Source organism: Cololabis saira, chromosome 5, assembly GCF_033807715.1.
Source record: "Cololabis saira isolate AMF1-May2022 chromosome 5, fColSai1.1, whole genome shotgun sequence".
In the NCBI taxonomy this organism is placed as follows: domain Eukaryota; kingdom Metazoa; phylum Chordata; class Actinopteri; order Beloniformes; family Belonidae; genus Cololabis; species Cololabis saira.
This window is the reverse complement of record NC_084591.1, coordinates 6595048-6612214: the sequence shown is the minus strand read 5'-3', so window position 1 is coordinate 6612214 and position 17167 is coordinate 6595048. Positions and strand designations below refer to the sequence as shown.

The 17167-nt window shown below is 40.3% G+C and overlaps 1 protein-coding gene across 1 annotated transcript in view; it reads right to left on the bottom strand.

Annotated features, from left to right (window-relative positions):
• The window catches only part of LOC133444571 (cellular retinoic acid-binding protein 1), a 43865-nt gene extending 27430 nt beyond the window's left edge, over positions 1-16435 (bottom strand). Inside the window, exons 1-2 of the mRNA XM_061722414.1 lie at positions 16012-16435; positions 7323-7501 (exon numbers count right to left, since the gene is read on the bottom strand). Of these exons, the coding sequence (XP_061578398.1) occupies positions 7323-7501; positions 16012-16084 (252 nt within the window). The 5' untranslated portion in view covers positions 16085-16435. The remainder of the gene's footprint in view (positions 1-7322; positions 7502-16011) is intronic.
• Between the last annotated feature and the right edge of the window lie 732 nt (positions 16436-17167).

The following is a 17167-nucleotide window of genomic DNA, read 5'->3' as shown; positions in this document are numbered from 1 at the left end:
AGAAACTAACTCAAATTATAGATTTTCTTCACAGCGTGTACAGCAACCAAAAATGTAACCATTTCACGTTTTTAAAACGTTCCAGATTTACATTATTCTGACGAGATCTGAAAAAACCTTGCAACCACGAGCAAGCAAGAGATTATATACATTTACTGAGTGAATATTATGAAAGTGAAATATGTATTGCTAGAAATGTAATCAAAACGCATTTCTATGCAGAAACTAACTCAAAATATTGATTTTCTTCACTCAAAAATGAAAAATGTCCACCGTGTTTGTTGGTATCACGGCCAGAATCTTAAAAGTCACGTGACTTGGGCGCAAAACGAATCGGCAGAAAAATGTAACAGTTATACGTTTTAAGGGCTAAAAAAACGTAATAGTTATACATTTCAAGGGCTAATATTGTAGCCCCTCTACGTTTTTGCACTTTGGACCAACGTAGGCAGGGTACGTTTTTGTGTGAGACTGGGTTGGTGTAACGGTGTCAAGAGCAGAGACCATTTATTTAATAAATAGCTGGGAGAACAGATGGTGGATCATCTGTAGTTCTGTAGTAAACAAAGGTCGCACGTTAGACGTCAGAGCAGATTTGTTGTTGTTTTGGAGCATAATGTGACGTTCGAAAAACGCAAAACTCCGGTTGACTGTGTCTACACTAGGTCTACACGCATCTACATAAACGGAGTTTTCAAAAATCTTCCCTTTGCCTGGAGTTTTTTTAAACATTCGTTTATTTGCGTTTTCATGTGGATGACAGGTCCAAACGTAGGAAAATATCTTCGGTTTAGCAGATACCCGGCTACGTGTGTACGGGTCTGGGCAGTAACATGGGGCAGAGCTGTGGAGACGTCTCCCTGGTGTGACGTCATATGACGCGGTGGTCGAAAAAAAAAGCGTTTGTAGGAGCTTGGCTAAAATCAGCCACTTTTTCCTCTGAATAAGTGCCCTTATGTCTTGTAAAACATATTAAATCCTACATTAACTTCTCACATAGTCATTTTCACATAAGGTCAGGTATCATTTTTGAAAAAATTCTAACCTGCAATATGCTCTTTAAAGAAAAGTCTCTTGGGGTCATGTCTGAAACCGAACAGGAAGTCGGCCATTTTGAATTAATTGTGTAATTTTGGTGCAATTTATGCCATTCCTTCGGCAGTTAATACGGCCCGAACCGTAACGTGCCCACGCATTACTTTTCTCTTTCAAAAGCATTAGACGCCAACAAGCGCGCCCACCCTTCATCTGATTGGTTCAGACAGAAAAAACTTTGCGCCTCAAGCCCCCTAATACGGTTTGACGTACATGAACGAAAATCGGTACACATCTGTATCATGTTGCAACTTAAAGAAAAGTCTCTTGGCGCCATGGCCGAAACCGAACAGGAAGTCAGCCATTTTGAACATTTTGAATGAATCGCGTAATTTTGGAGCAATATATGCCATTCCTTCGAGAATTAATACGGCCCGAACCGTAACGTGCACCCAGGTGTGTTATACATCAAAATGTGCGTCTCCATCTTGCGACTACGCGCATTACTTTTCTCTTTCAAAAGTGTTACCGTGGCGACGCTAGACGCCAAAAGGCGCTCCCCCCTTCATCTGATTGGTCCATATTTGATAGTTCTCCATATTTGATAGTCACCAAATTTTGCATGCAAGCCAGGCCTGGCAATAAATTTGATATTTCATGGTTTGCATTAATGGGCGTGGCAAAATGGCTCAACAGCTCCCCCTAGAATACTTTTCTCTGCCATAACCTTTGAATGGTTTGACATAGAGAGTTGTGGTTGGTGTCATTGGACTCTGTATTGAGTCCTTGAGCTTCATTGGCCAGAATTAGCCCCGCCCCTTCTTCTGATTGGTTGTCCCGATTTTCTGCTGTAACTTTTGAATGGTTTGACATAGAGAGTCGTGGGTGGTGTCATCAGATTCTGTATGGAGTCCTTGACCTTCATTGGCCTGAATTAGCCCCGCCCCTTCTTCTGATTGGTTGTCCCTTTTTTCTGCTATAACTTTTGAATGGTTTGACATAGAGAGTCGTGGGTGGTGTCATTTCTGATATGCTTATGGGGGGCGGTGGCCGTGAGTGCGAGGGCCCGTTCATCGCTGCTTGCAGCTTTAATTGTAATTGAAATTAAAGCAAGAATTTAACCTTTTACCTGCTTGCCAGCTCTGCATTTCCCCAACTTTTGGGGTGGAAATGCATGACTGAGATGCAAAAATTGACGAATATTAACAAATGAAATGAGGCTGAAGAAAAAAACAATGGCATACTTGAATTCTTGACATTTGCAAAGAAATGACATTGTAATCCCACATTTTCTGATATGGAGTTTTTTCATCTGTGACTTTTAGTTAGTCGCCATACAGCAAGACTCTTATATAAGGTCCTACAAAATTCATACAAATGATTTTATTTTCTCTTAGTTTCATCGTTACGACGGCAAATATAAATCTAGTTTGAACTCGTCTCGATCACATGAGGACGTTTAACCCCCAGATTCATGAATGGGTCAGAGAATCCTGCCAAGTCTTCACTTCCTATCACTGTCAGTTACATAAGCTCTCTGCAGCAGCGTGCACATACAGGTGTCAGGGCGTTTGCTGCAGGAATAAGTTTCCTCCTCCGTGCAGTGGAAGCCGTTTCACACTCACAACCCGGCGGTTTTTATTTCTTACTCAAATTAAAAACAGCTCGGTGCTGGCAAGGCCACAGTGATTTGTTTTCAGTCGGAGGTCATCGGGTTCAAGATCTGCCTCGTCCAATTCATCAAGCTGTGCAGTCTTCATGTTTAAGCCAGGGGCGGTGTAATTGTCTCAGCGCTTAGATCATATCAGGGGATGTTTCTAAGTAACCGCTTTACTCATATAGCATGACACAGACGATATCTGTTCTATCAGGGTTTGGACACGCTCTGCCTGTTTTACAATTAAATGACTGTATCTTTAAAAGGCAGATTAGGTGAACTCTGGACAACTGCAGATTTATAAATCCCTCATTTTGCTTCCAAAGTATTAAAAAGGAAATTTCACGCCCCTGTGTTGCAGCTTTGTACGAAAGCCCCCCAATCCCCCCGGGGCCAGAAGAGCTGCAGAGAGAAACTGTTATCCAGGTCAAGCTGCTCTTAATGTTTCTCCTCAGACGTGGAGATGATACCAGTTAGCAGCGCTGCACGCAAAATGATAATTTTTCATTAAAGCTTCAGGAGGACAAACAGAGGAGGACCTCGGAGGACTCAGATACAGATAAATGACAGTAATCTGAGCCGTGTCGGCGGTTTAAAGGACTCGCTGAAGCAAATGAGCTGCATTCGTTTAAAATGAGGCTCTGCTTAGAGGCAGGTTTGTTGACTTTCACATGGGACGGATGTTGAGAAGATTAGTGGACGACCTGCTCTCCCACCTGAGTCACAGCTACCCCGTCATTATCAACCTACAGTTGCAAGAAAAAGTTACACCTTACCATAAGCTGCTTTTCTACTGTTATTTGCAATAAAATGTGATTGTCTTTATTTAAGCAACAACATAACATATACAATAATATATATATATATATATATATATATATATATATATATATATATATATATATATATATATCTACCGTATTTTCTGGAAATATAAGCCGCTACTTTTTCATAGGTTTTCAACCATGCGGCTTATACAAAGGTGTAAATATTCTGTGGATTTTTCTTCCACCGCTCGGGGCGCTCTAACCGGAATTGGAATCAAAACTAAGACAAAATAAATGCAAAGAAGAATACGCTACTTCTTCTTTAGCAGATAGAAGTAGGTAGAAGCAGATTTCAAACAGATAAATAGAAATAAATACCGGTTATTTTCTCTTGGTTCTGTCCCGTTTTAATCAGCAAAGTTGCTGCCGTGTTAAAAGACACTGTTAGGAAAGGATCTATTTAGGTACAAACATGTACATCATTTACAGTTCAAAATCCTTCTGTACATGTAGTAAATATATAATCTAACATAAATATCTGCGGCTTGCATATCTTTTTTTTTTTAAATAGAGCGGATGCGGCTTATATACGGGTGCGGCTTATAGTCCAGAAAATACGGTGTGTATATATATATATATATATATATATATATATATATATATACATACATACAGTACTCGAGTTGACTGCCATCCCCCCTTTCCATCCCTTATGTCATTTCATCAATGAATGTGGTTTTACTGCTATTTCAACATTTAGAGTCATCACCAGAAAAATAACACCAGAAAAATAACTTATTTGACAATTTTCACCTGTTTCAAGTAAATTTTCACTTTAAATAAGTAGAAAAATCTGCCAATGGGACAAGATTTATCTTCTCATTACAAGCAATAAAATCTTGTTCCACATCCAGATTTTTCTACTTATTTCAAGTGAAAATCTACTTGAAACAGGTGAAAATTGTTGTTTTTTCCAGTGATGAGTCTTGTTTTAAGTGTAATGAGATTTTTTTTTACTAAAATGAGACATTTTAACTAGAAATAAGACAAATATTCTTGTTAGGATTTTGAGTTTTTGCAGTGATCCATTTAACTTATCCTGTGAAGGACAGAGTCATATTGATAAGTTCAGAAAAGTGTTTTTTATTGTTGTGTTTTGATGTATTTGATGTAAGCCCAGTGGATATTTAAAGTTTACAGAAGGCTGCATTTAACTGCTGCTATGTCATTCCTGCAGTATTTCTGCAGGTGTTTTGGTCACTGCTATTATTTGTAATATATTATATTATTTGTAATCAGCACAAATTATCTGTCCCCATATGATAAAATCAACCATCCCCCCTGATTTTTATTTACAACTCGAGTACTGTATATATGCAAATAAATCTTTTAATTTTCTTGAAAAAGGGCTTTCTTTTTCTTTCTGTGAAGTGAAGTGAAGTATGATTCACACCAGAAGATGCTTCCTCCGTGGCTTTGCGGCTCAGATGAAGATCAGCAATAAATTATTGCAGAAGATCAGTTTAATTCCACTTTTTCTTTTTTTCATAATCGCTGGCGTCTCGGTTGTTGAGTCTATCCTTATCATAACAAGACCGCAAAAGTGAAAACCTCTCCATGTTGTTTTTGTTCCTTAAATCAATGTTGAGAGGACCTCCGTCCTGACATCAGCAGCGTTCTTCTGTTCCCACAATCCCAGAAGCAGATTCTTCTAATGAATTCCCGGCTGAGATGTCGAGCATGTGCTGAACTGCAAAAAGACAGACTGCTGCGTGTTTGGATGAAGTGAAATGCAGCACAGTGACCATTCAGGAACAATAAATGAGCGTATTTAACAGGACTGCAGCGAATGACACAGCAAAGCAATCATTAGTATGGTTATCTTATTAGCTTTGTATTAATTGGACTAATCTGGAATGATTTGAACCGTATTGTTGAAGTGCCTTGGTGCGTTTGTCAGGATTTAGTGTCATATAAATAAACCCTTCGCTGACTTTCTATGAAAAGTGCCTGGAGATGATTTTTGTTGCTGTTCAAACAATCTGAATTGAAGTGAGACTGGACTGAATAATTGAGTGATAATGATGCCAGAAGGAGAACAGTAATGTAATGTTTACTCCCCACTGGGGTGAAACGGAGTTGAGGCTTCCAACTTTGGACGAATCCCCAAACAGGGATCTGATCTGACTGAGGAAACTGGTGGAAAGTCAATAAAAAAGACCACAGAGACACAAAATTCTGAGGATTCAAAGTACATGACTACAAAGAAATAACAAACATATTTAAAGAGACTGAAAAATATGCCGTTAAACCACTAAATGACTGTAGATGTGTTTTCATAAAGCTAATTTGTTTCATGTGCATTCTTTGGCAAAATAAAAGAGTCAAAAGAAGGAAGTTGTAACTTTTAAAGAGCTTAAACTGTCAAGTGTAAAGTCTTGGGTCATTAAGTTCTGGCTTAGTGTTGCCAGATACCCAAAACCAAATTATAGAATAGAATAGAATAGAATAAAATAGAATAGAATAGAATAGCCGTTCACTGTAATTATACCGTGGAGGTGCGAAGAAATCGGGAGGGAATACATTTACAGTAGAGAAGAATCTACAGTTGAAATGAATTTACGCTGTTTAAAATAAATTTACAGAGATGGATTTAAATTACACAAATGAAATGTGACTACAGTATATGCAGGGGAGATAAATCAAGTGAGGGATGAAATACATTTTTTTTAATAAATTCAAATAGCCTACTATACAAGATTATCGCGCGGAGATATCGTATCGTATTATCATATGCTATGACTTATCGTACATAACAAAAGTAAATGGGAAATGGGTTTGCTGATGGCGTGGGGCGAAGAAGGCGTGTCCGTCTGAGGAACAAGGTGAGGACAAAATAAATAAAATGAACAATGAATCTGCTGAATCAGATTCCACATCAGGCTAATTACTAAATGATTGTACACTTCTGACTATTGATCGTACAACGTGCGGAAGTCGATATTATTGTGCAAATACGATAATTATCCTGTAAATACAATAATTATCGTGCATCTTGCAAAACACTGTTCTTGCTTCAGCTTTGATTTTACCACTAAAACCTGTTTTACCTCCTAATCGCACAGAAAGGCTCTTTCCGTGACCGTTTAGTTTTAGTTTAGTTTAGTTTATTTAGCACATACAATAAAAAATAACATCACACAAATAAGTGCAGAGCGAGCGAGCCAGTAGGCTTATGAGGAGCCCCCACCTAATAACATTTAACAATAAAGTTATGAGGATACAAAATTATAAAATAAAAATAAATAATACATCATAAAATTGCATGCAGAACATGAATGAAAATAAAAAATTACTGTAGACCTATGATCACATGATCATGAAAATATGAATTTTATGCTGAACAAATGGCAACACAGAATATGAAGTACAAAAGAACATTAACAGTGGGAAAAACAAGAGCTTTCTTGACTACATTGTTGAATTAAATGCTCTCTTGAGCAACTTTTGAAAATGGATAGGGACCTACAATTGTTTGCAATCTGGTACCAACTATTCCAGACTTTGACACCTCTAAACCTAAACAAAAATTGGCTTCTAGATTCCAGACATTTCGGCGGATGTAGGGCGAGGGCCTGCCGTGTTGAGTAGGAATGAAATTGAGAAAGAAAAATGCATATTTGGTAACTGTTGATGTCATAAATAGTAAGGATCTGTAGATTTTTAAATAAGGGAGCAGCAGTAGCATCCCAGACAGATCGAGATGCAAGTCTTACAAAACCATTCTGGAGAATTAAGATTTTATGGAGAGTAGTTGTAAATGTACTCCCCCAAACAATATTGCAATATGAAAGGTACCCTACCTTGCACTTCCGCCCGTCAACGGTCTCCTCGTTGAACTCCTCGCCGATGTGGAAGTTGATCTCGGTGGTGCGCACGGTGGTGGACGTTTTGATGTAGAACTGCTCGCCGTCCTGACGGATCTCCACCTGAGGGTTGGAGGCCGCCGCCCCCGCCACCTTCCTCAGCATGGCGTTCACACCTGAACACACGGCACCAGACCGGTTAGAGGAGGAGGTTGGGGGGGGGACGGGGGGGGCTTAGTCTCATTACCATATTATCCGCACTATAAGGCGCATCGCATTATAAGGCGCACCTTCAATTAATGACACATTTAAAACTTTTTCCATATATAAGGCGCACCGCATTATAAGGCGCTACAGTAGAGTCTGGGGTTACGTTCTGCATCCATTAGAGCAGGGGTCGGCAACCCAAAATGTTTTAGATCCATATTGGACCAAAAACACAAAAAACAAATATGTCTGGAGCAAAAAAAGAAAAGTCTTGTATCAGCCTTAGAATGAAGACAACACATGCTGCATGTTTCTATATTAGTTAGAACTGGGGGAAGATTTTTTTTTTCATTATGCAGTTCGAGAAAAAAGTTGAAATGTTGAGAAAAAAGTCAAAATGTCGAGAAAAAAGTCTAAATGTCGAGGAAATAGTCAAAAATTTCGTGAAAAAGTCGAAATGTTAAGAAAAAAGTTGAAATGTCAAGAAAAAAGTCAAAATGTCGAGAAAAAAGTCGAAATGTCGAGAAAAAAGTCAAAATTTTGAGAAAAAAGTCAAAACGTCGAGATTAAAAAGGAAAGGCAAAAAGGAAGAAAAAAAGGAAAGAAAGAAAAAAGGAGAAAAAAAGAAGAAAAAAAGGAAAAAAAAAGGTCAAACATTTTTGAAAAAGCTCCAGGAGCCACTAGGGCGGCGCTTAAGAACCGCATGCGGCTCTAGAGCCGTCGGCAACCCGCGGCTCCGGAGCCGCATGCGGCTCTTTCATCCTTACACTGCGGCTCCGAGTGGCTTGGGAAAATAAATTCCAAAAAAAAAAAAAACAACTATGTATTTAATTGAAGTGTATTTTATTTGTGTTAGTTCTTTACTATGTTAGTTCTAAATTGGAAGATTATTGTGATCTTGACATATTAGAATAAATATATTTTATTGTTTTTCGTCGCTCAAAATAAACGTCATATTCGCGAAAGCCGGTATTCCCGCCAAAACGCCATCCATTCGTCGCGACTTTCAACCCCAGCAAGGCCAAGTATGGAGAGATGTAAGAAAAGAAAAATATCTGAAGAAAATGTAACATTCAATGATGCCTGGGCAGATTCCTTTGCATTTAGCTCTGATGAGAGTGGCCTACCAGTGTGCCCAATTTGTGGAGAAAAACTGTCTAACAATAAATGGTCAAATGTCGCAAGACATTTCAACAATACACACAGAGCCTTTGCTGAAAAATAAACCTGTTGCGGCTCAATATTGACCCATATATAAGACGCACCGGATTATAAGGCGCATGGTCAGCTTTTGAAAAAATTGAAGGCTCTTAGGTGCACCTTATAGTGCGGAAAATACGGTACTTTTCTGCATTTATAGATCCCGTGAAAATGACTTTTAGAAGTTGTCCTGAGTTTGGATGGAAAAGTCTGATGAGGTATTTTATCACATCCTCCCAGAAGTCTCATTATGATAATAATATGATAATAACTCCTCTGTCTGCTGGAGAAACTGTGGGAATCAAAATGCAAATCATTACCATGTTTTCTGGAGCTACCCTGTCATGAAAGATTACTGGAAAGAGATACACAAAGCCCGACAGGATATCTTCAAATGCAAAATACTCCTCGAGAGTAAGACTATGTTTTTCGGACACGTACCTCAGGACTGGCCAAAAGAGATAAACATATAATGAATATCCTGCTAGTGGCCTGTAAAAAGACTATTACAAGGAAATGGTTATCACAGGAGAGTCCAACTTTAAAGGTATGGATGGAAATTACAATGGACATTTATAAAATGGAGAAGATAACGGCATTTATTGATCAGAAATTGGAGAAATTCACCTCATACTGGGAAAACTGGCTCAACTACGTCACGCCCCGTAGGCCTGGTTTTATTTTCTCAAGTCAAGGACTGTGTTATGTTGAAAAGATCACTCCCCACTTGTAGATAGTAGTTTTTGGTGGTTTGTCTTTCTTTTCATTGTTTGGACATAAAACAAAAACATTATTCTGACATTTAGGACAGACAACAGATGTATGATGTACATGATGTACTGGATGTGAATGTCTAATGCTGAATATCAATAAAAAGAAATTAGCCTATATAAAAAAAAAGTTGTCTTGAATGAATCAGTGATCTGAAGTCCTAATGAAATGCCTGGGACACTGCTCAAAATAACAGAAATGTAGATAAACGGTCACTTTTCAGCACCTTTTACAGCTGGTCATGCCAGGTTTCTAGGGGGTGGAGTCGGTCACTCAACTTGACTCCGCCCCTCGGCCCTACCGGGGGTGTATCTTATAAAATCAGCCTCACAGCTTTCTTCTACCCTCTTGTATGATTATGTTCTGTTTGTTTGGTCGGTTGGTTAGTTGGTTGGTCGGTCTGTCGGTTGTTTGGTTGGTTGGTCGGTTGGTTGTTTGGTTGGTTGGTTGGTTGGTTGTTTGGTTGGTTGGTTGGTTGGTTGGTTGGTTTGTCGGTTGTTTGGTTGGTTGTCGGTTGGTTGTTTGGTTGGTTGGTCGGTCGGTCTGTCGGTTGGTTGGTTGGTTTGTCGGTTGTTTGGTTGGTTGTCGGTTGGTTGTTTGGTTGGTTGGTCGGTCGGTCTGTCGGTTGGTTGGTTGGTTGGTCGTTTGGTTGGTCGGTCGGTCTGTCGGTTGGTTGGTTGTTTGGTTGGTTGGTTGGTTGGTCGGTTGGTTGTTTGGTTGGTTGGTCGGTCGGTCTGTCGGTTGGTTGGTTGGTTGGTCGGTCGGTTGGTCGGTCGGTCTGTCGGTTGGTTGGTTGTTTGGTTGGTTGGTCGGTCGGTCTGTCGGTTGGTTGGTCGGTCGGTCTGTCGGTTGGTTGGTTGTTTGGTTGGTTGGTTGGTTGGTTGGTTGTTTAGTTGGTTTGTCGGTTGTTTGGTTGGTTGATTGGTTGATTTGTCGGTTAGTTGGTTGGTTGGTTGGTTGGTTGGTTAGTTGTTTGGTTGGTTAGTTGGTTGGTTGGTTGGTCGGTCAGTTGGTTGATTTTTCGGTTAGTTGGTTGGTTGGTTGGTTGGTTGGTTAGTTGTTTGGTTGGTTAGTTGGTTGGTTGGTTGGTCGGTCGGTTGGTTTGTCGGTTGTTTGGTTAGTTGGTTGGTCGGTTGGTTGGTTGGTCGGTTGGTTAGTTGGTTGGTCGGTTAGTTGTTTGGTTGGTTTGTCGGTTGGTCGGTTGGTTCATTGTCGCCTTAAAGGCTGCTGATTCCCACTTGCAGTTTAGTAATGACAGGATCCAGATTATTCTGTTGGTGAAAACTTGTTCAATAACTTCATAACTGCTGATTTGATCACAGGACTGGCTCTTCAAGAGAGAAGACGTGATGCAGAACGGCTGTCGATGCTCGTCTGTCGTCAGGTACAGAAATAGAAGAGAAACAAGACTAGAGGATTATATAAAAACAAAGAAATGACCTGTTTTGCTAAAGAGGGAAGGGAGACAATAAGCTGCAGGTAGGACTTCCAAGACATTTGCCACATCTTGTGTGTTTGTGCATCTTTACCAACAGAATTTGCTGTTAAAAATAAATAAAAAATCCAGAAAGGTCTGCCAGCAGACACTCCACCCAGACTGTGACCCCCCCGGCGCTCATGCCAGCCCCGATCAGCTCACGACCTCAGACAGGGGGAGACTCGCTGGCCGTGAGTCTCCACACCAACCCCAGCCGCCGATGCCAGAAATGTGCTTGTTTCAGGGAGAACACACAATAAAGTCTCTGTGGCCGTGACAAAAAAACCCAACTATTCCTCAAAACTGAGAGAAATGTGTGGAATGTTGGCGCCGAGCCCGGTGTGAGGGATCGCCCGGCCATGTAAGGAAGAGAAAAATCGCGAGTGGTGTTGTTTCTGTCCGCCTGTTTCAATTTTAGTTTTAGTCTAGTCTTTGGGTCAAGATATCGTTTTAGTTTTTATTAGTTTTAGTCACGTTCATTCTCATTTTAGTCGTGTCAAGTTTCAGTCGACTAAAAGTCTGAGCATTTTAGTCTTATTTTAGTCAGAATTGTCCAGGACCATTTTAGTCTAGTTTTAGTCAAAGATTGTATTTAGCCAAACCCATTTTACAATTCAAACAGGGTTATCTTATTATTTTTACTATTATTATTATTATTATTATTATTATTATTATTATTATTATTATTATTATTATATTATTGTTACCTTATAGACTCAAGTATACATTCATTCAAAGATACAGAGAAATTACAACATATTTATTTTTCCGCATTTCTCCCCATCTTTGTCTTTTTCAACGACACATTGGGTTTTCTTTTCCACGTCTATGTAGGAAAGTGTATCCAAAGATGGATCTTCTTCTTCTTCTCCAGCCCCAGAGCAGATCCCCACGTTTCTCTCTGTAACTTAGTTTTTAATTGACGTGAATCTAGAGCTCTGCGTTAACGGCATCAGCCTCTAACTCTGCAGCTGCATCTTCTGGATCTGATTCCCGCTGCAGCAACTGGGATTGAGGACTAACGTCACCCAGCAGAACTAAACCAGAGAAACTACTGAAAACATGGACATTAAACCAGAGAAACTACTGAAAACATGGACATTAAACCAGAGAAACTACTGAAAACATGGACATTAAACCAGAGAAACTACTGAAAACATGGACATTAAACCAGAGAAACTACTGAAAACATGGACATTAAACCAGAGAAACTACTGAAAACATGGATATTAAACCAGAGGAAATTACTGAAAACATGGACATTAAACCAGAGGAACTACTGAAAACATGGACATTAAACCAGAGAAACTACTGAAAACATGGACATTAAACCAGAGAAACTACTGAAAACATGGACATTAAACCAGAGAAACTACTGAAAACATGGACATTAAACCAGAGAAACTACTGAAAACATGGACATTAAACCAGAGAAACTACTGAAAACATGGACATTAAACCAGAGAAACTACTGAAAACATGGACTTTAAACCAGAGAAACTACTGAAAACATGGACATTAAGGATCTTTGTTGGAACATTTCGTCTCGTTTTGGTCAACGAAAATGAAGACACATTTTAGCAGAGTTTTCATTTTGTAATCTACATTTTAGTCTTGTTTTTATTCGTCTACGATATTGCATTATGTATTTAATTATTGCTATCGCCACATGACCAGCATTTTCGTTGCGTCTCGTCTCGTTTTCCTCAGGTGTAGCTATGTAGCTTATCTGTGTGGTCCAGAAAATTGGAACTTTTTCAAATGTTGAAATCTTATTTCTAGTTAAAATGTCTCATTTTTAGTCCAAAAATCTCATTACACTTAAAAACAAGAGTCATCACCAGAAAAATAACTTGTTATTTGACCATTTTCACCTGTTTCAAGTAAATATTCACTTGAAATAAGTAGAAAAATCTGCCAGTGGGACAAGATTTATCTTCTCATTACAAGCAAAAAAATCTTGTTCCACTGGCAGATTTTTCCACTTATTTTAAGTGAAAATCTACTTGAAACAGGTGAAAATGGTTGTTTTTGAGTCTTGTCTTAAATGTAATGAGATTTTTTTTTTACTAAAAATTAGACATTTTAACTAGAAATAAGACAAATATTCTTGAGATTTTGAGTTTTTGCAGTGTAAAATAACTAGTGAAATCGATCATGTTGTTCTGATTTGCATTTGTAGTTATTCTATATGTATTAAGTAATAGAATAATCAATACAAAGAGACACAGAGTAATTCCATAAATGTATTTAAAAAACAAACATTTACATTTTCCCTTGAAGCCGAGGTGTGGCGGCTGCCGTACCTTCATACCCAATTGACTTCCCTGGGGGAGTGTTGGGCACGTCTGGTTGGGCCATCTGGCTTCACGTGGGGATCTTTTTTATTTTCCACTAGGTGAATCTATAGAGAGCCATTATATTATGTCAAGTTTGGAAAAGAATCCCCCCGAAAGACCCTCCTGTCTCAGATGGTTAACACCCAACATTAAAAACACATTAACGTCACATCGCACTTGGCTCCACCCATGTTCTGATGGATCACACCATGTGTTTGGAAACCGTCAGCATCTCTTTGCTTTGAAGTCTGAACTTTTCCAGAGAAATTAGTTCATATTCATCTTCAAACCGTCATGTGTTGTAGATATCTTGCAGTATCACCTGATAAATGTATAAATGTGCCTCCAACGGCCTCTAAAGAGGAGCGTCTGGTCTAAAAGGAAAGAAATATTGCGTCTAAACCGGTGTTCTGCCAATCCTTGCTACCTGCTGAGAAATGCTACTTTGTGGTTCTGCGCATGCGCACAGTCAGTTTCAAAGTTTGATTGCCACGCCAATCATTTCTTGCACGATGTAAAATTGATAATATGGGATGTTGAGTATTTGATCCTTCAAAATACACGACCCATGACATGAACTGCATTACGCTTTGTGAACATTATATGATAAAGAGGAAAAAAAAACAATTCTATCGCTTTATTTCATATTCATTCAGTCATTGGCCTTTATTTAACCAGGCAGGTCATTAAGAACATTCTTATTTACAATAAAGGCCTGGCAAGAGACAAGGACCACTTGGGGTAAAAGGACGTGGGTTAGGGAGTAGGCCCGTGTTGAAAAAATTGATTTCCCAATTCTAAATCGATTCTCATATTAATTCCTAAAAATCGATTCATATGTCTAAAGATTTATTATTTTTCATTTTATTTTATTTTATTTTTTTTGGGGGGGGGGTCCTTTTATTTATTTATGTATTTTTTTTTTTCATCATTACATTACAACTTTTGGTTATTTTTTTGTTTATCCCCAAAAAAGTAATGTTTTGCCATGTTTTTGCCTTTAAATATGTTTAAAGGTATGAAAACATTAAAGTGTTAGGTTATAATTGCATAAAGTGTCTATATTTCATTACTTTATATACTGTCTTGGGGTTACATTTGCAAAAAATACTAAAAACCAAATTCTCAAAAATGTAAAACCAAAATAGACAATAATAACAATAATAACAGTATTAATATGTTGCAGAACTACAGTCATATAATTCATGCAACAGCTCAAAAAACAGTTATTTAATAACACTAACCCAGATCGATATTGGAATATAATATATCGGATCCGAATCGGAATATCGGATCGAATCAAATCTTGATAATCGATTCTGAATCTTAAGAATCGGAATCAAATCGATTCTTGACATTTGAATCGATCCCCAGCCCTAGTAGGGAGTAAAACACGGTAAAATTGTAGCTCTACAAAGGTAGAAAACCATTAGGTAGCATTTTTTGGCAAAGCAGCAGAAATTGGCAGAACACCGGCTCCCATGACGTTCTATTGGGCGATTCGCCATAAAATTTGGAAAAAAGAGTGCCGGCGTACGAACTGTGGACTAACAAACGGCGAGTCGGGTCAGGCCTCCACTCGCTGCACTCTGGGTAAACCGGTCCCCTCCTCCTGCCGGGGGATCTCCCAGTCAACGGATCATTAGAACGATGTTGATGGAAAGTGGCGGCCCAGCGGCGCTGGAATCCGCTTTGGTTGCCCGTCGGCTCCCTCTGTGACCGGGGCCTTACGTAACGGCGGCCGGGCGACCCGCCCGGGGAGACGAGGTTAACGTGCTGGAGGAGGTTCTGCTGAGCTCATCCAGGCGGATAAACTGCTGCCTTGTGGGGCCTCCCAACGGGGCAGGACCGGGACCAGGGGACCCGGGGCCGGACAGGTGTCTCGGGGGGGAATCAAACTCACGCCCGACGGGCGGCTTCAGACTCGGGTTCATCCTTCCAAGCAGGAACGGAGATTTGCCGTACTTGGACGAGGTCTTAGCCGGTTGTCGTCTGTCAGTTCTGCTGCCAGGGATTCAAGTGTAGCGTGTAATGAGCCTAATTATGAAGCTGCAGAGCCTCGTTGCAGAGTCTTCCGTCTTTGTCCTGTCAGACATTCAGCCACAGATTATCTCAACTTTTTTAAATGAAGAATTTTTTTTTTTTTTAATTAAAATCTAATCCGCACATTTCCGTCGGAAGTTGGAGCCGTGATCTGTCAGCTCCCGGACGGTGTCGAAGCAGCTGACCCTCTCCCTGAAAATGTCCAAATTACCCCGAAGATGCCGAGCGTTTGAGCGCCGTCGCTCTCCGTCTCGGCGGTTGCCGGCGTGACGAAACGCTGACCCAGTTAAAGAGGTCCGAGTCTCAACCACCACAACCATCAGGGAAGAAGAAGAGGAATTAGGAAGAATGGAGAGACGGGGGGGGTGGGGGGCATAGAAATCCCCTGGCATTAATGCATGGCCTACTTAAATGCCCAAAATGAATAATGTTGTGCCCCCCACTTCCCCGCCACCCCTCCTCTGTTCATGCAACAATACCACGTCTGTTCAGGATGGGATCCAGCATCCACTGTTGCTCATCTCCTGTAAAGCTCAGGTCCCCCCCACCCTCAGCATCTCTGCCTCCAGTTCCCAGGGAGCTTCTTACCCAAAGACTTACCGGTACTCTGTGCATGGAGCTATAGAAGACAGGAGAGGAGAGGGCTTACCCAGGGCTTTGAGAAGTTCATCAAAATTCTCACTCTTCTTCATCTTCCAGTTGCCGGCGAAGTTGGGTGGCATGTCTGCGGCGTTGGGGCGGGCGTTGGGGCGTTGGGGCGTTGGGGCGGCAGTGCTGAGGTGGCTGCACAAGGAACCTGTTCCACGCTGGGGTGTCTGTCTGGCTCTGACTCTCCTCCTCCTCCTTCGCTGTGCTCCTGTCTCCTCGGCTCTGGGCTCTGGGCTCAGCCTCCCGCTCACACGGTACACCCAGGAGGGTCTGCTTTCTTTATTTATTTACTTTCACACGGATGGAGTCTCTCTCTCTCTCTCTCTCTCTCTCTCTCTCTCTCTCTCTCTCTCTCTCTCTCTCTTTCTCTCTCTCTCTCTCTCTCTCTCTGTCTCTCACACACACACAAACACACTCCGTGCCGCCTCCTCGTCTGTGTGTGTCAGTTTGCCGGCTGCAGTCTCGCCTTCAGCTCCTTTATAGTTGCTGCCTTTGATGGGAGGCAGAGGAGGTTCCTCCCTCACCCCCCCAAACCCCCCACCTCCATCCCCGACCTCCCCCCCCATCTCCCCTTTAGTCGTGTCAAGTTTCAGTCGACTAAAAGTCTGAGAATTTTAGTCTTATTTTAGTCAGAATTGTCCAGGACCATTTTTGTCTTGTTTTAGTCAAAGATTGTATTTAGCCAAACCCATTTTACAATTCAAACAAGGTTATCTTATTATTTATTATTATTATTACTGTTATTATTATTATTATTATTATTATTATTATTATTATTATTATTATTATTATTATTATTATTATTATTATATTGTTACCTTATAGACTCAAGCATACATTCATTCAAAGATACAGAAGAAATGACAACCTATTTATTTTTCCGCATTTCTCCCCATCTTTGTCTTTTTCTTGTGTGTGTGTGTGTGTGTATGTTTGTGTATATGCATGTGACTAAGTGGCTATGTGTGTATGTGTGTATGTGTGTATGTGTGTGTGTGTGTGTGTGTGTGTGTGTGTGTGTGTGTGTGTGTGTGTGTGTGTGTGTGTGTGTGTGTGTGTGTGTGTGTGTGTGTGTGTGTGTGTGTGTGTGTGTGTGTGTGTGTGTGTGTAAAATAAACCAAACAAAGCTCTACCTGAAGTGTATCTATAGTGGGGGA